At 38.5% G+C, this 22,052-nt stretch overlaps 1 protein-coding gene across 1 annotated transcript in view; it reads right to left on the bottom strand.

The window, feature by feature from the left end:
* LOC138827154 (zinc finger protein 420-like) overlaps nt 1–21,808 on the bottom strand; it is a gene marked incomplete at its 3' end in the record, with an annotated part of 45,134 nt that extends 23,326 nt beyond the window's left edge. The window contains 5 exon segments of the mRNA XM_070022635.1: nt 622–748; nt 2,526–2,714; nt 3,922–3,980; nt 9,299–9,446; nt 21,677–21,808. Of these exon segments, the coding sequence (XP_069878736.1) occupies nt 622–748; nt 2,526–2,714; nt 3,922–3,980; nt 9,299–9,446; nt 21,677–21,808 (655 nt within the window).
* Between the last annotated feature and the right edge of the window lie 244 nt (nt 21,809–22,052).

The following is a 22,052-nucleotide window of genomic DNA, read 5'->3' on the forward strand; positions in this document are numbered from 1 at the left end:
TCAGGTTTGGCTTACAAATACACACTTTCACACTTACAACTACTTATTTCCAAATCGTACTGACACTAGTAATATATATACTTTCTAGACTGCAGATCCACCTATAATAATCACCCCACGTCTGGGAAGTCAGTTTCCTGTTAGTGGATCATAATTTACAACTTTTGTCCAACTACTAATTTGCCTTGTTAAAGAATGAGAATATGAGAATAAAAGTAGCTCTTGAGTTACATATAATGAAGTTGAAGTTTCCCTTAGGAAGAAATGACACTTCCCATGGACTGGAATCTTTTTTTTTTTTAAACAAAATGTAATGGTCCAAAGGCTTACACTTCTAACCCTACATTTAGGAGGTAAGATCAGAAGAGGCAGGCTTGAAACCAACCTGGAATGGAAATTCAGACTATACCCCAAAACAAAAGCCAAAATGGTGTTGTGGCTGAAGCAGTAGTGTGAAAGGCAAACAATATCAAGCTCCCAGACCTGACTTTGGTTGGCTTTTATACTAGCAGTTTTCTACCTGGGAATGGACTAGAATATTATACCTAAATAACATAAACAGTCAAATGTCTACTAAAATAAAAGCACTTGATCTTCCAAATAAAAGTGACCTTTGCTCACCCAAGGACATTAGGTTGCTATAGGTCTCCAGCATTACTTCTCTATAAAGGTTCCTCTGTCCAGGATCCAGATCCTGACACTCCTTCCAGGTGAAGTATACAGCCACATCGTCAAATGACATCAGCTTCTGTAATGGCACATTTCCATCAAGAAATTAGACCAGAGTCATGAGAATTCCAATCTGGAATTCCATTACGCTGCAGGTATGCTTTTATCTTACGTAAAATGTTTGCAGCTGGCTGTGTTATCTTTTAACTGGGAAAATTAAATAGCAAATTAGAAATATTTGACAATACATAAACCTGGCCATTAAAATACACAGATTTGCAGGGCACCTGGTGGCTGATGCCTGTAATCCTAGCTATTGAGGAGGCTGAGGTCTGAGGATCAAGGCTCATGGCCAGCCCAGGCAGGAAAGTCCATGAGACACTTATCTCCAATAAACCACCAGAAAACTGAAAGTAGCACTGTGACTCAAGTGGTAGAGCACTCAGCTTAACCTGAAGAGCTGAGGGACAACAACCAGGTCTAGAATTCAAGCCCCAAGACCAATAAAAAGTTACAGATTTCCTAATGCATGCAAACACATTGCTGCTGCTAGCAATAGAGACAAGATAAATACTCTAAGGAGACAATAATCTGGCATAGTGAAATTAAGTCTAAGGTGGTGTCTAAAAAATTATATTATTATTTTTGATAATATTTTAGTACATATCAGCATAAAAATGAATTAAACAAATATTTTTTCTGCATTTACATATACTGCTTCACCATAAATCCTATTTAGATCTTCTATTAACAAGTACTCTCATAAGCAAGCAGAACACATTCAGGATATCACATGGGATACAGAACCTACAACATACTAGATCAAGGAAAAGCAGTGTCCACATGTATATTAAAAAACAGTAACAGTACTCCAGAAAGTAGCTAATGATTTATTGAGCCCTTATAAGACTTGATTTAGTTCCCACATAAAAGTATCCTAGGTTCAACATGATTGGTTTAAATACTAAATATTGAAATGTGGTCATAGATTCCCTGATATTTCCTTCCTATGTAAAAAAGAACTGCTATCATGACGTTTTGTAAACTTTCTCTACATTCTACAATACAAAATATAGGTGGGAGGAGAATAAAATGTTCCTTCAGAAGATTTTCATTTTAATAGGTCTTCATGGAAGGTGGAGGCAAATTAATATAGGCTCAAGAAACACTCAAGATGACAAAAATGATAAATATGACCAAATGCTCAAATGTCTTACATATTCCTCAGTCATTTCTCCAGTAGAGCCCTAAGGATACATTTTCCCTTGTGTTAGTTAATAGCGAAATTCCTCAGAGATCAAAATCAATTCCTGAGCAAACATATGTGGGATTTTGCAACAAATGATATTTCTAATAGGGAAAACTTGGTCACTGTATTTTTTTTATGAAAATTACCTATCTTATACTGGCAGTGAGTGAAATATTTAAAAGTAGTTGTATGGCTCACTCATGTAACTGTAACCCTCTGTATAGTATCTTTACAATAAAAAAATTTAAAAAAAAAAAGAAAATTATGAAACAAAAAAAAACTGGGGGATATACGGGTATTTGCATAATATATCTGCACCTGCCTGTATGTTCAAAATGCAGCACGCCAAACAAAACACATGCTTAAGTGAATATGTTCATAAACAGTTCCTTGTACACCGTCATTTTGCCTGTAAAAGTGGTCAGAGGCTTGCTGGCATCTCAGCTACCTCAGGCATGGTTGATAGATATAACATGTCAGAGTTTTGTTTAATGATTCACAACACGACAACTACTTTAACATAAATGCATAATTAAATTAAAACGCATAATTCTATGTTTAAAATATAAAAAAAAAAGTAGTGGTATGGAAAAACAAAACTGAATACCACGACAAATGACGTTAGACCAAAGATAACAGAATCAGGTGAAATCAAATTTCCTTGTAGTTTATCAATTGGGGGAAAGATGTACTTTTCTGTACGGAACTCTGAAGTTGAGCTGAAGGGGGAAAAGGTTTGAGAGGTTGGAATTCCAGCCTGACAGAATTGAGAGCACTGAGAGCTGGCTGCAGAAGGCTTAAAAGAGAAATATGGAGAGGGTTAAGAGACTGGAGTGCAGGCCTTTTCCTTACTGTTGGAAAGATAGCATCTGAAACTGAGCTGCTGTTCACCTTGAAGGCTAGGTAAGGTGAACTCCATGTCTGCATTTTCTCTGGGCGACAGTCTACTGTTTCAGGAGAATAAGAAAACATGTTTTCCTCACAACCTGTTGTGGCTCTGATTGTACTATTAATATAGATAATTCATTTTTGCATGTTATCAATGGTAATCTTCCCAGTGTGCACTCAAGGAACTATGCTAGCTTTCTGGCGCACAGGGACAAAGTGCCAGAGAGCCTTTGGAACCCTGGTTTCCCATATGTCTATCTGTTTGTGTTTTTGTGTTTCTCTAATTTTCTTTGTTTCTGGAATCCTGTAGAACTCTCTAGGCAATAATATTCCTATACTACAGGTAAAAAAAATGTCAATCCTAAGAGCCATGTCAGCAACTTAAAGGTGATCACTAAGAAAATCTGAGACACATATGGAGGAAAGAGGGAATGAAAAAAGAAAAAAATGATAGAAAGATAGGTACAAAGAGAGAGAAAGAGAAAAATAACCAACACTAGTGAGTAGAAAATCAAAAATAGAGAGAGAAAATAGAAGAAAGAAATCTCGTGAGAATACTTTAGAAAACAAACAGGAATTTGTAGAAAGACCATAAAGCTTAGCAACAAATACAGGCGAAGTTTCAAGTAAGACCAAGACCATGAAGCAGTCCAAGAACTATATATGGAGAGTAATTTAAGTACATATAGGTTAATCATTCCTTAAGAACACATGAAGGTATGTATGACCACACTATTTCAGCAATTCCAAGAAAATTTCATTGAGATAGTTTAATGTTACTCATGAGGAAGTGATCTGGTGGCAATCTATCCTTCACCTTCCATGAGAAGTAACCTGCTTGGTGTCATTACACCAAATAACAGGTATGACTACATTTTATGACAAGATGAAACCTAGACATTCTGAAGCCAATCTGAATTCAACTTAGAATATAATGATTTAATCTGCGAAACCTACAAGCAATCTTTATCTGCTAATTTACAAGCCTTCTTTATCTGATTTATGAATATGCTCCTGAGGCTGAATCTGTGTGGTTGGTATTGTTTTTAATTTTTGGACATCTTTAGGTTCATATAATGGAATGGAAAACAAATGAAAATAATAAAACAACTCACCAGAGATCCATTCGTTCTGTCTTGCTGCTGACAATGAGCAGAAGATTCTGGAAACATGGCTGGGATATAAGGGAAATGATGCATTCAGAAATGAATCTGTGAGATTTTGGGCCCAGAATTTCCTCTTGCAAACATGATACATGGGATGCAAAACCATAAACTTTTAAAAAAAATTTATTTATTTTTTCCTGAAAACGTAAAGCCTTCTTATAAGCAAAGAAACTTTAATTTCTCAGGCAGAGCATTAAAGTGTCCAATAAACACAAATCCAGTCAATTTCCTGTTAGATATTATTAAAGCAACTAATTTCTTTGTTTAAGTACACAGTAAATTCAAAAAATGAATGTTCCCACTGAAATTATTGAATAATTGAAAGCAAAAACATATATTTCCACTAAACGTTATTATTACTGAATATACTTCAGGATGTATGAACTGGTTTTTTTTCCTCTTTTTTTTTTTTTTGCCAGACAAGGTGCCGCAACTCTGGGCCTGGGTGCTGTCCCTCAGCTCTTCAGCTCAAGGCTAGTGCTCTACCACTTGAGCCACAGCACCACTTCCAGCGATTTCTGCTTCTGTGGTGCTGAGGAATCGAACCCAGGACATCATACATGCAAGGCAAGCACTCTACCACTGAGCCACCTTTCAAGCCCATGAACTGCTTTTTTAATACAAAAGTATCCTAGGCATCCATTTTATTTTGTGTTCTACCTCATTCATTTACATATTTAAACACCGTGGATAACATGTATGATGTAACTCAGTAATTTTCACCCAAAGTTAGAGATAAAACTGTTTATAGAGTATATTTTTTATGTTATACTATTTCAATAGTGGGTGTCAAATCGCACATTTCACTGTACCCATTGCACACATATGCAATGACTAGCAATTTGCCATTTAAAATGCTTTGGCCAAAGGGAAAAGAGTAAAGATGAGGTAAACCCAGGTTGGAGAAGTCCCTAATGTTCATTTCCCTAAACAGTCATGCGAAGAACCTTGGCCATCCTAAAGATACAATATAAAATAATCGATATAGGCATGACACATCTGAAGATAAGTAACACCTACAAAGCATACAACCTTGAGTAAGACATATTACCTCAAGTTTTCTTCTGTGAATTTTCTTTTTAGGCCACATGTCCCAGACCAAAACTTTCTGTACAACCAAGCACAACCAACCAATTAGAGCTAGCACTAGCAAATCCATAGATGGCACATTTAATGTAAGTTTGCATGATTACATACTAAAAATCACAGTGTTAACAGGCTGAATAAATTAGCAAGAAGAGGATTAGGGATTACTACATGAATAGATACTTTCAGTCATAACAATTACCCCACCATCCCAAACCACAGCCTCAGGTACCCTCTCATAACTATGCTCTGGCTTATTCCTCAATCCAGCTCATCATGCCTTCTAGAAATTAGTTTAATCTTGCAACAACACAAAGTGATTGAGAGTGGTGTAGGAAAGAGTACCACGTGAATCTGGTGCTCAGGGAAGTAGCAACAATTTTTGCATAAGGCAAAGGAAGCTAGCAACATCTTCACCTTCCTTGCTTTTCTGCTTCTTTCCTTTAGGGCTTCTCAGAATTGACAAGGTCTTTTCATTTAGGATAGTGATTACTATTCATAGGGTGCTCTGCTTCAAACATTGCTAGGCTTCATTCCTAAAAGTACAGGACCAGCACTCACTACTCCAATATCCAGTGTACAACTGTCTCTAGAAACAGTGTCGAATACAAACACGTGTGAATTCAAGCCAGGAGATTAAAAACTCAAGCCAAATAGATTAAAATATCTCTAGGAGAAAAATCACAGAAGCCCCAAATACAACTTCAATGTAAGAGGACTCTAGGCAGGCACACACCTCACAATTTCACTAGAATTCTTCCTGTACTCCTCTTACACCTAGGCAAAGCAAATAAAGTCATATGGGTTAATAGAAGAATCCCTTGGTCTTGGAGTACAGGTGCACAATTTTTGGGCTCTCCTGGTCTGGACAATCACCCAGCTTGCTCTCAGACATTTGAACCTCAAGCAAATTATCAACTCCATACTGGAGAAAAGCATGGGGAGGGAAGTAGGCACTTTGGTTCAAGTATCAAGCTCTCCCTCTGAGCTGAGGAGCTCAGGAATGCTGCTTTCAGGCCAGAGTTCACCCCCCACCAAATAAACAGAAACAGAAAAACAAACAGAAATCCACGGAGGGGAGACTCCTGCAGCAATCACACAGTCCCTCCCTAACATCAGTTCCAAAGCCTGAGATTCCTTCAAGTTACAGCTCCCAAGCTCCACTGCACAGAGCTGGGCACAGGGCTCCTGGCTAACACCTATGGAAGGCAAAACTGCATTTCTGCGCACTTCCAGCGGCAAGGCAAAGGAAAAGAATCAGGAAGACGCACACTTAAAACGCCTATGGTGGGCGGGGAGACACATGCACAAAAGCATCTTCTACCCCACCTCCACCCTCCAAAAAACAAAAACAACCCAGGACTTTCAAAGAAAATATCCTCCGTGGAGACTACAATTCCCACAATGCTCGGTGCCACCCTCCCACATACCTGGGAACAAGTGTGCTTGTGTGCTTTGGGACTTTTCTCTCCCTGCTGTGGAAGTTAAGCTCAGTTTATTGAAAACCACTGTTTCCTCTTGAAATACATAAGACCAACCAGAAAATGGATATATATGGGGAGAATTGACTACATTGGCTTTTCGATTCTTAGTTCTAATAATGAAATTGACGTTATGAGACAGCGTTGCTTATACCTTTGTGTTTATTCAATGCCTGCCTTCTGCTGAATGTAAATTATATCTCTGTTTTGTCTTAAATTTTTTTAATACATCTCCTCTTACTTTACAAAGGTATTCACAACCACTAAGCTTATACCTGGGTCATTTCCCAGTGCTGTAATGTATACACTGGCATAAAATAGTGAGATTGTTATGTAAATATGCAGCATAATACTTCTGGTGATTTGGATTTCACAAAAGCTAACAATTAATTTTCCAGAAAATCCCCAATTCTATCTATTAAATCTAATGAGTTTTTGTTTTTTTATGAATTTTGTATTTCATTTAAGGATTTTATGTTTTGTTTTGTTGTTGGTCCTGTGGCTTGAACTCACAGCTTGGGCATTGTCTGTGAGCATTTGCTATGCTCTATTTGCATTTCCTTTAATAATTTCTTCAGGTAATTAGTGAAAATTTCCCAAACAGGGATTCTTATGAACCAGGCACATCACCTCCATTTCCCTTCAAAGAAATAGTGGTTCTGGAGGTCAGGATGAATGCAGGAGAGATAGAAGAGTGAAGTTTAGGTTAGGCTAGGCTATGTTGATGTGAAGCTTAATCATTTGCAAATCAGTCTGCTTTTGTCTTTCCATTTTGCATGTGAAAATCTCTTTAGAATTCTTACCTCTTCTCTGATCCTAACAGTTCCTCTCAGTAGCTTTAGGCAACATATCTAGGGGACCTCAGATTTGTCTTCTCAGACCTTAACCATTAAAGTATGCAGTAAATCTTTGTCTCTTGCCACAATCCCATCAGAGCACAAGCAAGGCTCTGAGAGCCAATGGGATGATAATTAAGGAGACAGAGAGATGGCTGATGGCAAAATTTTGCTATATTTCTCAAATGCTTGTGTAATATTGGTCTAGACCCACTGTGCCCAAAAGTGCAAACAGCACACATCTTTCCTCATTTTATTTCAATACATCTTTTCCACACAAACCTCCTGTCAGTTAAAGCCCCAGGACAAAATCTAGAACACACACTTCCTCAAACCAAGAAAGGGCAAGGACTTGCAGTCCTGAGGGTGGGAGTCAATGGCACTGAAGCCTTTGCTCACATTTTGTCTGCTCCTGGCAGGCACCACAGGGTCTGCAACAGTCTCCCTCTCTCTTATCAGAGAACCTACACTTGTCTCTTAGATGTTTATTGTGATTTTTTTTGTAATCCCTTCCATAAAAAATAATTGGGAAAGACTGTATTGGAAACTTTCACGTTTGATTTTAGTTCTCCAATGTATGGGTTCTCCATGTCTCTATTGTGGACCAGAACTATTCCTCATGAAAATGGGAATCAAAGAGCATATTTGAATGTATAGACTTCAACTTAAAAGCACCTCTAACAATATAAAGAAAAAATAATTTCATTCTTTAAAACTAAATTCCTGGGAAATGGGGCTGGGCTCAAGTGGTAGAGCGCTCACCTTGAGCTGAAGAGCTGAGGGACAAGTGCTCATTCCCAGAGTTCTAGCCCCAAGACCAAAAAAAAAAAAAATCCTCCCTAAAACTTAATTCCTGAGATACAAAGAGATAAGGATCAGGTAAAAACTGGGGTGCTCCCAAGAGTACATGTGAAATGAAGTTTACTTTTCTTTTTCTTTTTAGGGGGGAGGAGGTTCAGTCATGGGGCCTGAACTCTGGACCTGGGCTCTGTCCCTCAGCTCTTCAGCTCAAGACTGGTGCTCCACCACTTGAGCCACAGCACCTCTTCCGGCTTTCTTATTTTAGTTTATGCGGTGCTGAAGAATCAAACCCAGGACCTCATGCATGCAAGGCAAGCACTATACCACTGAACCACCGTCCCATCCCTGAAATATAGTTTTCATTGTTCAAGCCTACATTTGTGATGAATTTCTTTATTCTTTTATCCTTTAGTTTGGTTTGGTTTTTGGTCATGCCACTTGAACTGTGAGCCTAGGAACCATCCCTCAGCCCTTCAGCTCAAGTCAAGTGCTCTACATTGTGAGCTAAAGCACCAATTCTGGTTTTCTGGTTTTTATTGGATATAAGTGTCTCACAGACAATGCTGGCCAGGCTGACTTTGGACTGCGATCCTCAGGTTTCAGCCTTTTGAATAGCTAGGATTAAAGACATGAGGTACCAGCACCCAGCTTGCATTTCTTTTCTTTTATGTCCCAGCCTTGGGGCTTGAACTCAGTGTGTGGACAATGTCCCAAAATTTTTGCTCCACATTATCACCCTACTCCTGTAGCGACAATTCCACATTCAGGTTTTTCTATGTATGTGGTACTGAGGACTTGAACCAGGGCTTCATGCATGTTAGGTAAGCACTCTACCACTGTTGCGGGACAGCCACAACACAAACAGTGCTCTGGAAGGGCAATAGGATTATAATGGAAGAGACAGAGACAAGGCCAATGATGAATCTCTCTTTATTTCAGCAATAACTTAGCTATAGACACTTTCTAGATCTGTCCAGTGCTTGCATCACATTGTTCTAGGACTCACTGTGCCAACAAGTGCAGACCATATGCATCTTTCCTCATTCTAGTTCAACCTTTGTCCACCAAACTCCTCGTGGTAAGCCTCCAGGCCCAGAATCTAAAAGGAACACTCCCTCCAACAAAAAGCGAAGTACATATTAGCACTGAAGCCTGGACTCCGGGGTTGTGGAGCTTTTGCTCGCCCCTTGCCAACTCCTGGCACCTCAAGTTCTGCACCACTTTCCCCTTTTTCATTTTGTAAATTGAGCAAGTGTCTATCAGCCTGAACCTGGAAAAAGCAGCAGAATGGAAGAAAAAAGATATACCAAAACAAGAAACAGGAAAATGCCTACAAAGTAACAAAAAGAGTGCTATTTCCCCAGGTGAATCCCTGCAGGTAATAGAGAACTAATACAGCTAAGCCTGCGTGGTGGAGTGACCAATACCAGATATCTGACCCTGAAGCTGCGTAATGTCTAAGTTCAAATTATCAGAGGGCCAGATTCCTCAAATATGTCACTGGATATTGGTCCAAATCATATTTCCATCATATTCAACAGGGATAACACAGATGTACTGACAATTAGCATGACACATCATTTTAACTGGGTCTTTAGCAGGTCTATGTGATTATCAACACACATCATTGCTGTTTCTAAATCATAAAACATATCACAATCATTTTATCTATTCCTATATGCATCCCAAGGTACCAGAAACATTTCAAACTAAAGTATTAACATGTTGTGCTGTAAATATGGTTTCTACAAGGATCATAGGAGAAGCAGTAGCGCTAGCAAGAAGAGTCAGGGTAGCAATAATGAGGGCAACCAATATTCCCAAAAATCTGCAGCAATGGCTAAGAGTCCTCTGAACCTCAATAGCAAACGGAAACCCAAACTTATTATACCATGGTTCTATCAACTGAACATGCAATGTAAGTTAAGGGGATTCCATAGTAAGCTAGGATTACTCATGCAGTTAGTGAGAACACAATTGTTCCTGCAAGAGGCATGAAACACCACCCCACCCTTGAAAACCATACCCAACCCAAGTACTAGCATATATGGATACATAACACAAGCTTGCACAGTAAATGATACAAAACCATGAAACAGGACAGGTCTCTGAAACAGAGGAATGGGATGGTGAGAGGCATTAGTTCAAATAGGCCTCATGGCAGCAGCCAGGCTCAAGATGTCAGGGTGAGCTTGTCCACACAAACTGACAAACATCGGAGTCAGCAAGCTACCACTGACCTCATCACTCCTCTGAGACCTGCCATACATACTGGGAGACACCTACCACCAGAACAGTGGACAAGATGTGAAATCCACAGGCCCTCCAGGATGATGGATCATCACAACCATGGGAATCGCTGGGCATAGTAGAACCCAAGAAGGATGCACCACATCTCTTGCCAAAGAAATTTTGCAAGTGTTATGTATAAGCTCCATCTTTTTCCATTGTTTCACCTTTTCTTCCAAAGGAAGTCAGACCCATAATCTATCCCTGAATATCTTACATATTTTTACCTTCTACCTCAGGATCTGCAATAGTCAATAACTGTGATCAATGAAGTAGAGGATATAATATTTGTATAATAATGAGACTTACATCTGTGAGCAATGAACAATTCAAAAATAATGTATGAAGTAAATTATATTTATACTAGTACAATAAACATAATACATAGAAATGAATGTTTGAAAAATGTAACCAAGAACAATGACAACTATGGGACACAGCTAGTTTAGGCAGCACCCATTTTTACCTGATCCTTATGTCCTGGCCTCTCAGGAAGTTACTTTTTACTTTTACAGAAAGAAAGAATACTTTTTCCTTCATATTTTATAGGTGCTCCAATGTTGCCATCTATACATCCAAATGTACCTCATAATCTCCCTTTTCATGAGGAATAGCTCAGGTCCACTAAAAGAGGGATGGAAAACCCTTACACTGGAGGACTGAATATCAGGCATGAAAATTTCCTACACAATCCTTCCCAATCATGATGTGGGGAAAGGATCATCAACAATCACAACAAACCCTTAAGAGACAAGCTTGGTATTGGCATAAGAACAGACCTCAGGACCAATCGAATACAATTGAAAACCCAGAAATGAACCTACAGACCTATAGCCATCTAATCTTTGATAAGGGAGCTAAAACAATAGAATGGAAGAAAGACAGCCTCTTCAGTAAATGGTGCTGGCAAAATTGGTTAACTACTTGTAGAAAACTAAAGCTAGTTCCTTATATATCACCCTGCACCAGAATCAACTCCAAATGGATCAAAGACCTTGAACTCAAAGCAGACATTTTGAAAACATTACAGGATGGAATAGGAGAAACCCTAGGTCTTCTTGGCTCAGGCCGAAATTTTCTGAATAGAAACCCTGAAACACAACAAATCAAAGAAAGGTTGGACAAATGGGATTGGATAAAGTTGCAGAGCTTCTGCAGGGCAAATGACATAGCTAGCAAGATCAATAGAAAGCCCACAGATTGGGAGAAGATCTTTACTAGCCATACAACGAACAAGGGTCTCATATCTAAAATATACTTGGAACTCAAAAAATTAAACCCCCAAACAACATATCCTCAAAGAAACAACTGCCCAATAAATAAGTGGGTGAAAGACTTAAAGAGAAACTTCTCTGAAGAAGAAAGAAGAATGGCCAATAGACACATGAAGAAATGTTCAACATCCCTAGCCATAAAAGAAATGCAAATCAAAACAACATTGGGATATCACCTCACTCCAGTTAGAACAGAAAAAATCAAGAACTCTAACAACAACAGATGCTGGAGGGGATGTGGACAGAAAGGAACCTTACTTCATTGTTGGTGGGAATGTAAACTTGTTCAACCACTTTGGAAAGCAGTATGGAGGTTCCTCAAAAGACTTCACATAGAACTCCCCTATGACCCAGCAATCCCACTTTTGGGCATTTACCCAAATGTATACAAACAAGACCACACTAAAGCTACCAGCACAACTATGTTTATTGCAGCATTTATTACCATAGCTAAGATATGGAACCAACCCAGATGCCCTCAGTAGATGAATGGATCAAGAAAATGTGGTATAAGTACACAATGCAATTCTATGTCTCCATCAGAAAGAATGACATTGCCCCATTTGTTAGGAAATGGAAAAACTTGGAAAAAATTATATTAAGTGAAGTAAGCCAGGCCCAAAGAAACATAGGTCCCATGGTTTCCCTTATTTGCTATATATAGTATATGTATGAGTCAAGCAGAAAAGGTCAGATAATAGGATGTCAGGAAAATGAACCCTTAGATATGTATTTTAATGTTTTCTTCTTTCATGCATGTGTTTCTAATGCATTTATAAGATTATCTCTTTGTTGCTTTGTATGTCCCTCCCCCACAGTATAACCCCTGCTTTCTCTATATTTGATGTCATTATAACTTGTGGAGGAGATAGAGAAAAACCAGTTGTTTAAGGATACAGGTGGACCTGTTGCAACAATGAGAAGTACAAGTTTTCATGTCCAAAATGAGCTTTACAACTTTGGTGTGGGGGTGGGGGGGGGTAGGAGAAGGATTGGGATTGGGGGGGAGGGGGGAGGCCTGGAAGGGATAAGAGGGGTAAACAAAGGAGGAGGCTGCAATGCTTGGTAAGAAATGTACGCATTATCCTGCCCATGTAATTGTAACCCCTCTGTACCGAGTGTTCACAAATAAAATAAAATTAAATTAAATTAAAAAACAACCACAACAAACCATTAGGAGACAAGCTTAGGATGTCTGATATGAGGGAGGGAGGCAAAAGATTTATTTCACAGTGTAATAGATACAGTCTGGGAAGAAAAGTCTGAGGACCCGTAGATATGTGGCCTAGACTTGCTAATAGGAACTTCTAGGGTCAGAGAAGAGGTAGAAAATCAAAACAAAATAGGATATGCAAAGCAGAAAAGTAAAAACAGACTAGTTTGGAGCAAGTAATCAAGCTTCACATGAACATAGACCTGCCCTGAACTCTACCTCCTCCCACATTCATCCTGATCTACCTAGACAACCATTTTTTTGAAGAGTCTTGGAGGAGGAGTACCATTTTCTAAGAAACCCCTGGGAGGAAACTTTTCACTACTCCCCTAAAGCAATTAATAAAAGAAAGGCAATTACAGCACAGCAAATGCTCACAGACAGTGCCCAAGCTCTGAGTTCAAGCCACAGGACCAACAACAAAACAAGGGGAAAACTTTATAAGGAAAGGCAAATTTCAGACACAAATAACCAAAAACTCCTTAAAATTTCATAGATGGACTTTGGGAGTTTCTGTGAAATAAATGAGTAGAATTTGACAAATCAATTTAATTCAAAGATTATAAAGTATATCTGTCTTTAAATTCTGTTATTTTATTCCAGTATATATATTAGAGCAGAGAAGATGATGCCAGAATCAATCAGTTTACTGTCTGCAAGTACTTTTTTTTTTTCTTGGTGGATCTTGTGGCTCGAACCCCACCGGAGCACTGTCCCTGCGTTTTTCAGCTCAAAGTGAGCTCTCTACCACATGAGCCACAAGGCCACTTTCATTGTTTTGGTAGTTATTTGAAGATAAGGCTTATGAACTTTTCTGCCCAGGCTGGCTTTGAACGGGGATCCTCATATCGCAGCTTCCTGAGTACCTAGGATTACAGGCATGAGCCATTGGCACCCAGCTGCAAATACCTTTGCAAACTGAGAGGGTAGATATTCAAAACCTTAAGGGAAAAAAAAGACATAATTTGCATTCTGCAGAATGTACTTTTTTTAAACAAAAACAAAAATAAAAACTATGTAGATTCATAACCTCAATTATATTAAAAGAACTAAGAATTAAAAAGCCAAATTATGTAGTGGTCCAAATACATTTGTGTTTTCATTGGTCTCACAATATTTCACTTGCTGCTAGAAGTGCTGTGAAGTACAGCTTTGCACTCCATAGTCAGAGCCAAGAGGTAGAAGCCCAGCTTTTCTTTTTCAGGGGAACTTGGGAGCTGTAACTGGAAGCGAGCTGAGGCTCCTAGCCAAAGTCTGCCCTTTCCATCTTTCCCCATTGTGGGGTGGATGGTATTTTATGGGCTCATAGGTTTGTGCTGCCATTAGGACTTGTTCCTTCAGATGCCAGAAACTGGCTCACAAACCACTGAGTTTCAAGAAAGGAGAGTCAGGGGTTTTGCATTTATACTCCTAACCCTAGAGATTCTGATACTCAACCATGTGACTTTATAATCTTGCTTTTTGTGAATTGAATCCAATGATGGTAAACATTCCTTGAAAATGTCTTATATAAACATATTGATCCTCTTTTCATCCTCTGCACTTCCTATGGCTTTTGAAACTTCAAAATGCTGCTGGCACAGATATACTCCAATTGATGTGTCTGTTCTGACAAATTACAGTTTCTCCACTAATATACTTAGGCTATTTTACATCACTTAAAATGAGAGAGCCTAGCTGGGCAGGTGGTTCAGTGGTAGAGTGCTTGCCTTGCATGACTGAAGCCCTGGGTTTGATTCCTCAGAACCACATAAGCAGAAAAAGCCAGCACTGTACTGTGGCTCCAGTAGTAGAGTGCTAGCTTTGAGCTGAAGGTCAGAGGAACAGTGCCCAGGCTGAGTTCAGGCCCCACACCGAGTTTTCCTATACATGTACACCAAAAACAATTGTTAAAATATAATTTGAATACAATACAATGCCCTTGATATGTGTCTTCCTGTCCTGATTCTTGAACTCAAGGTCTGGAAACTGAAATTGAAATTATTTGGTGCAATGATAATGTTCTACCACTTAAGCCACATTTGCACTTCCCACTACTTTGGTAGACTATTGGAGATAAGTCTCTCAGACTTTTATATCCCCCTGGCTTCAATCTGTTATCCTTGTAGGGTTTCTTCATGTCCATCCCAGGGGACCACAAGCAGGCACAGGAGAAAGATTATTATAAGCTTTATTAGAGGGACCATATTTCCCAGGGCAGGGAGCACAAGCATTTGTCCCTCTTCTGGTTGCAACAGGATCTGGGGGGCAGGAAGTGAGTTAAGTACATGCTCAGGTGAGTCTGAGATGACAGAGGGAGTGGCGAGCTGTGTGGAGGGAACTCTAGGTCTGGGAGAAGCTCAGGTCTGGGTGGAGCTGAGGATTAAAGGTGGGGATAATACTAACTTTCCTCAGATCACAGCCTTCTGAATACCTAAGATTACAGCTATTAGACATGATAGCCCAGTTACAATGCTTTTTTTTAAAATTCAGATTATATTCTAATGAAATAATATGAAATAGAAAACTTGAAAGTTTTAAGGCACAATGTTCAGTCACTAATGTGTATGAGGACATTCCAAATCCCAAAACACACAGAAAATGCCCCCACCTTGAAATCTGTAACACTCCTGATCTTAAATATAGTGAATGTAAACACTTAGTCTATAATAAATTCTTTTAAGTTTTTCAAAGTAAGAAAACATTCTTGTGACAGAAAAACCCAGTAGTAATGTGCAAGTATTGCTTTTAAAGGATTCATAGTGTCTTTCTGAGCAAAAACAATCCCAATGATGTATACAGAATAGATTTTCACTTTTTGTATATGTCACTGTAGAGGCCATGTATTTTATATTAACAATTACCATTCTATGTAATTGTAAAAACTATACCAGTACTCTGGATAATAGAATATCCTGTTTAATCAACCAATAAGTACAAGCAAAAGCACATTGGGATATAATTTGTTGGTTTTAATTTTGATAGATCTACATTTTGGGGTGTATTTTCTGTTAATATTGTTTAGTAACACAGAAGACTTCAATCTACTGGTGCCTTGGCTGGGGATGGTTGCCTGGGATTTTGTCACTCCTCTGACCAGCATTTTATGTTGCATCTTTATTAGGCCCTGTATCTCCAGCAGAATGGACATGATTCTTAATATGACTACTTAGGAAAGTGAGGGACTTCTCAATCTGTGTTTATATCATCATTACTGATGTACCTTTGATAGTTTGTTTGTTTGTTCCATCAAGGAGCTTGAACTCCAGGCCTGAGCGCAGTAGCTCAGCACTTTAGTTCAAGGCTAGCGCTCTACCACTAGAGCTACCACACCACGTCTGGTTTTCTGGTGGTTGTATTGGAGATAAGAGTTTCACGGATTTTCCTGCCCATGGTGACTTTGAACTGTGATCCTCAAATCTCAGCCTTCTGAGTAGCTATGATTACAGGCGTGAGCTATGGGCACCTGGCTTCATCTTTGATAGTTTTACATACCTGACAGAAATGAACCAAGGTTCACATTCTTTTCACATCTTTCCTAGGTTTTTTTAGACTTTGGGAGTATTTTTGTTGTTTTTATTTAAAACTATGTCCATACTAGCATGTGTAAAATAGTTATTTTAATGGAATTTTGATTTGAATTTTTCTCATGACTACTGATATTAAACTACTTTTATATTTTAATCAACTACATGTGTAGTCCTTTTTAGAAAAGTCTCTTCAATCTTTTTCCCATTTTAAAATTAGATTTTGTTGTGTGTGGATTACTTGAAGGATTTTCTTTCTATTTTATAATTCCTATTGGTTAGCAATCTATTTAGAGGTATGCAAATAGTTCTCTCATACCATGCTATTTTTTCTTTGTTCGTAGTGTTTTTCAATATACAAGGTTTTCATTTGTTTTATTTGTTTGTTTATTTATTTATTTATTATTCATTGTAGGTCATGGGGCTTGAACTCTGGGCCTGAACACTGTCCCTCAGCTCTTAAGTTCAAGACTAGCATTCTGCCACTTTTGCCACAGCACCACTTTCGGTTTTCTGGTGATTTACTGGAAGTAAGAGTTTCACAGCTATACCTGCCCAGGCTGACTTTGAGACCCAATCTTCAGATCTCACCCTCTTCAGTACCTACCTAAGATTACAGGTGTGATCCACCAGAGACTCACATTGTTTGTTTGTTTCTTTGTTATTTCCAGCAGGTTCTTTTGGAGTTGTATTTATGGGGTTACATTCAAATCTTTCTTTCTTTTTTTTTCTTTTTTTCTTTTTTCTTTTTAGCTCACCCGTGGGTCCTGAACTGTGGGCCTGGACGCTGTTGCTCAGCTCTTCAGTTCAAGGAAAGTATATTACAAATTGAAAAAAGGAACACTTCCAACTTTTTGCTTATGTGGTGCTGAGGAATCGAACCCAGGGCCTCATGCATGCAAAGCAAGTACTCTACTACTGAGCAATCTTGTCAGACCTGTTACTCTCAAATCTGATGCCATGAAGCTTTCCTCCCCTCCTCTCTCCTTCTTCTCATTTCCTTTTCCCTCTTTCCCTTCCTCTCCATTACTCTCTTGTCCTCTCTTCTTCCTTCTTATTCCTGACCTTTTGCTTCCATTCTCTCCCTTCTCCACTCATCTTCTTTTCCCTTTATATCTGAGATGAAGCCTTGCTAGTATGACTACAGTTAGGTTTCTAACTTAGAAACACAATAATACATATACCTCATGGTTTTCTTGAGCTACTATTGGAGCTTGAACTCCAGGTCTCACAGTCAGTCAACTTCCTCACTCACTGTTGGCACTATCACTGGAGCCATACCTCTAACCTGTTCACTAGCTGCTTAGTTTGAGTTGTCCATCCAGGCTGGCATGCAGACCTCAGTTTCCTCCTTAGTAGCTAGGCTAAAGTGACAGTCTTGAGCCAGAAGTACTTGCCTTGGTTTTTCTTACCTCAACATTTAACATTAATACTTAATTGGATACTACAATGAAAGGATTATTGTTACTGGTTTATGTAGAATTAATATTCAACCTACACTGAAATAGTTTATCTTTCAAATTAAGTGTTGTATTGTGTTTCTAACAATTGTAACCGTTCTAACTGTGGTAGATTTTCTTCACTAAGCAGATCGTTTATGCTGGAGGTATTGTTTTATAATTAAGGTAATTTGATGTTATTATGGAAGTCATATATACAGAGATTATAATGACATGAGTCAGGTAATAAATACCTTTCCTTTCATACAGTGTCTTCCATGTTTTCACTCTCTCCCAATCCCTCCCTCCTATCTCTACTCTTGAGTTGTATACTTCACTTTCATCACCCTCTTTCCCTCACATTCTATGGCTCTGCCACACCCACCAGAAGATATACATGTGAAAACACCATATATAATTGAAAGCAATTGTTTTTATTTCACAAGTGAAGAAAGTGGCTCCCTTTAATATTGAATAAATCACAATGAAAGCATGCATTTTTACAGATCTATTCTAGTTTCCATCTGTTTGTTTTACTGTTCGATTATTAGAAACATATTGTTGGATTTTATTGTATTTACAACACAGATTTATTTGTCATAGTGATTTCTAGACAATTTGTCTTCATATCTATTCTCAGTGTGTCTGTCTTGGTAAATATGATAGCATAGTGCTTTATAAACAGCATTTAGTAAAGATAACACCATCCATGTGTGTGTTTCTACTGACCGTTTGTCTAATTATTCAGTCTTTAAGAGGAATATTAGTTTTCCAATCATAATGATAGATTAAACAAATTATCATGCTTTGGCCTTTTAATCATGTCATTGTAGACTTTACTTTTCAGCATAGGACACCAGCCAAACCTGACCTACTTACTTAATATGACTGAATTATTAAATCAATTGATAAAATGTTACATCCTCTTTATCGTATTATAAACAGTTCAAGAATTTGCTTTTTGTAAAAGCCATTTTTCTTGAGCCCCACCTCTGAAAGAACAATTCTCACATTGACCAAAAATTAAACATTCTTCTTTTGAATAGTTTATTTCTTCCTTCTTCCTCATTCCTTCCCTTCCTCTTTCCCTTTCTCACTTCCCTGCTTCCTCCTTTCCTTCCTCTGAAGCCTAGAAGTGATGCTGTAGCTCAATTGGAAGCTAGTATTTTTTTATTATTTCAATTTTTGTGAGAGATTAATCAATATCATTGTGTGCTTGATTATTTCCCCTAATGTTATATTACATTGGCCCTCTATGAGATAACACAGGTGTGACCCATCGTTCACACTGCTGTTATAGCTCACTCAGCAGAACAACTAAATGGGCTAAGAGTGAATCAATCACAAGTTGTTCATCACCAGTGATTAATTAAAGAAAAGAGCAAGCACTGAAGACATTTTGAGAAAATGTCTCCCCCAAGGCAAAATCTTGAGACTCTTGTCTTTATTAATCCACCATATTTTTTAGAATATATATTTTATTGTAAAGATACTGTACAAATTGGTTATGCAATTGTATGAATTAGGTCATGAATACATTTCCTATCGAGCATTGTTACCCCTCCAAGAAAGACTTTACTACTATGTATGTACTGCAATGAGGACTAATATCTTCCATTAGATCTTCCATTCAAAAACTGAACTGGAATAAGTAAGTCATTTGTACTGTAATGCATAGATCACATATACAGAGGGGGACTTAAGAGAGCAATAGAAAAAAAGTTGTTCTCATGTTCTTGCCTCCAATCATAACAGTCTTCACTCAACTATTGTTCCCCTAACCATGAGAGAGATGATCTGAATCTAGACCCAAAGGGACAGACCTCATATTTCTAAGAAGATTTTATCAAATTACCCTGACACACCATTCCTTAGAATAAAAGACGGAAATTAATAACTTCAATCTCTGAATTACTTGTCCAGACTGGTTGTTTCCACATGCTTTGGATAATATTGAATGACACCATCCCCACTCAACAATATGAGAGGATGAGAAATGTTGGCTCAAAGACAGCTGAGGGGTTAAGAATGGTTTCCCATCACACCTAGCTTACCTGTGCTATGAAGGATTTCTCTGTATAATTTACAGAGGTTTTCTGACAAAGATATTCCTAGGTTGGCCTTCTTTCTTGGGTAAATGTTCTAATACTTGCTGAAGGTACTTTTGATTGGAATTTTTCTCATGACTATTGATACTACTTTTATATTTTAATCTTCACAATAAATTTTTTTAAGAATGCAAAAACAAAAGAAACACAGAGTAAGTTCTCCAGTGGATGTAGGTAGCAGTTGCTGCAGGGTGGGTGGGCAGACATGGTAAAGGAGAGGAATATGGTTTGATAAAAGTCTATTTGTGTATGTGTGTCTATGTGTGTGTTTGTGTGTTGTGTTTATCAATGAAACTTGCTGACATTGGGTTTTTTATTTTCATTTGCTCATTTCATCTTGTTTTTGTTGTTCTTGTTTGACATTCCTGGGGCTAAACTCAGGGCTTAAAAACTATTCCTGAATTACATTATGCTGAAACCTACCACTCTACCATTTGAGCTACAGCACAATTGCTTCTAGGGCTATTTGGGGGCTGTTGTTGTTTATTAGGTACTGAAATATCAAACATAGTGTTCCATGACTGCTAGGCAAGTACTTTATCACTAACACACATTGCCAGCCCCAACCACACTGTTTTAAGAAAGGAGGAAGGGCTGGGAGTGTGGCTCATTGGTAGAGAGCTTGCCTTGCATACATGAGGCACTGGGTTCCATTCCTCAGCACCACATCAGCAGAAAATTCATTGTGACTTATCACCAATGAAATGCCAGAAAACTAGAAGTGACATTCTGGCTGGAAGTGGTAGCATGCCAGCCTTTAGTAAAAAGGATAGGGAATATGCCAGGCTCTCCCTGAGTTTAAACCCCACAGCTAACAATTGAAAGAAAAAAGAAACAATCCCAAACAAAAACCTAATTACTTACTCATTGGGTTTGTTCTTCTATTTTTCTCTGTAGTTGTAACTGAATACTTCCTGTCATTCCATTTTCTCCTTTCTTCCTTTTGATTTGAGGTGTTGAACCTTCAGACTTGCACATGGAAAGTCGATCCTACATAGCAACCTATTCTTTCTTCTTTTAACATAAAAAGTCTGCTTATAGGACAGGGAAGGTAGCTAAGTGGTACAGTGTTTGCATCGCATGAATGAGGAGATAGGTTCTATTCCTCAGATTCTCATACACAGATAAAGCCAGAAGTGGTACTGTGGCTCAAGTGGTACAGTGCTACCCTTGAGCAAAAGCAGCTCAAGGACAGCACCTGTCCCCTGAGTTCAAGCATAAAAACCACAAAACAAAAAGTCTGCTCATTTAAATTAGTCAATATTCCTCTGGAATTTAAACCACAAACTTACAAGTGACATAAGTTCACTTTCAATAGTATTGTCCTCCTTTCCAGAGAGCTCAGGGACAGCACACAGAAGAGACCCTAGGCCTCTGCTGTCATTTATAAACTAGCTATTGTACAACATTAAGCATCAACACATACATTTCTATTCTTATTATTTTGAACACAATGGAATTTGTAAGGGTAGATAAAAATAAGTGAAGGAAACCCTTCCTTTTCACCTATTTGTAGTGATAGTAATGGATCTATTTTGCTGTGCACTCAAGTCCCACACTTGTCTTGAATTTCTCTCTGAACTACTTTTCAATTTCTTTTCTTCTTAGGGCACACACATTCACACACATCCTGAAGAATTTTTACTAGTTCATCTAACAATATTTTACTACCAATTCTTCTAGTCCACAAGTAATTGTATCATCTACATAGGACAAGACTATTACATTAGGCCACTGACTGCTCTGACTGGTCCCTGTGTCAACCGTCAGCCCTGCAGGAAACACGTGTGCACTTTGGCCCATGCTGCAGGTGCCATGCTGTGCTGGTGATGGACTGATGGGGAGCACATACCCTGCTCTGGGCTTCTCACTCCTGTCCCAAGGGGCTTGCCAGGTTTGCCTATTGCATGAAGACTTTGGCACTGCCCTCCTCTCCTCAGCTGGCTCCTTACCAAACTTTTCTTTCCTGTACCTTCCAGAGAGAGATTTCTTCAGAACAGCTCACAGGGCTCATGCTTTGATTCCTAGTTTTATGGAGGCCAAGATC

This window comes from Dipodomys merriami, unplaced genomic scaffold (genome assembly GCF_024711535.1).
Source record: "Dipodomys merriami isolate MVZ:Mamm:240054 unplaced genomic scaffold, mDipMer1.0.p SCAF_151, whole genome shotgun sequence".
Taxonomy (NCBI): Eukaryota; Metazoa; Chordata; class Mammalia; order Rodentia; family Heteromyidae; genus Dipodomys; species Dipodomys merriami.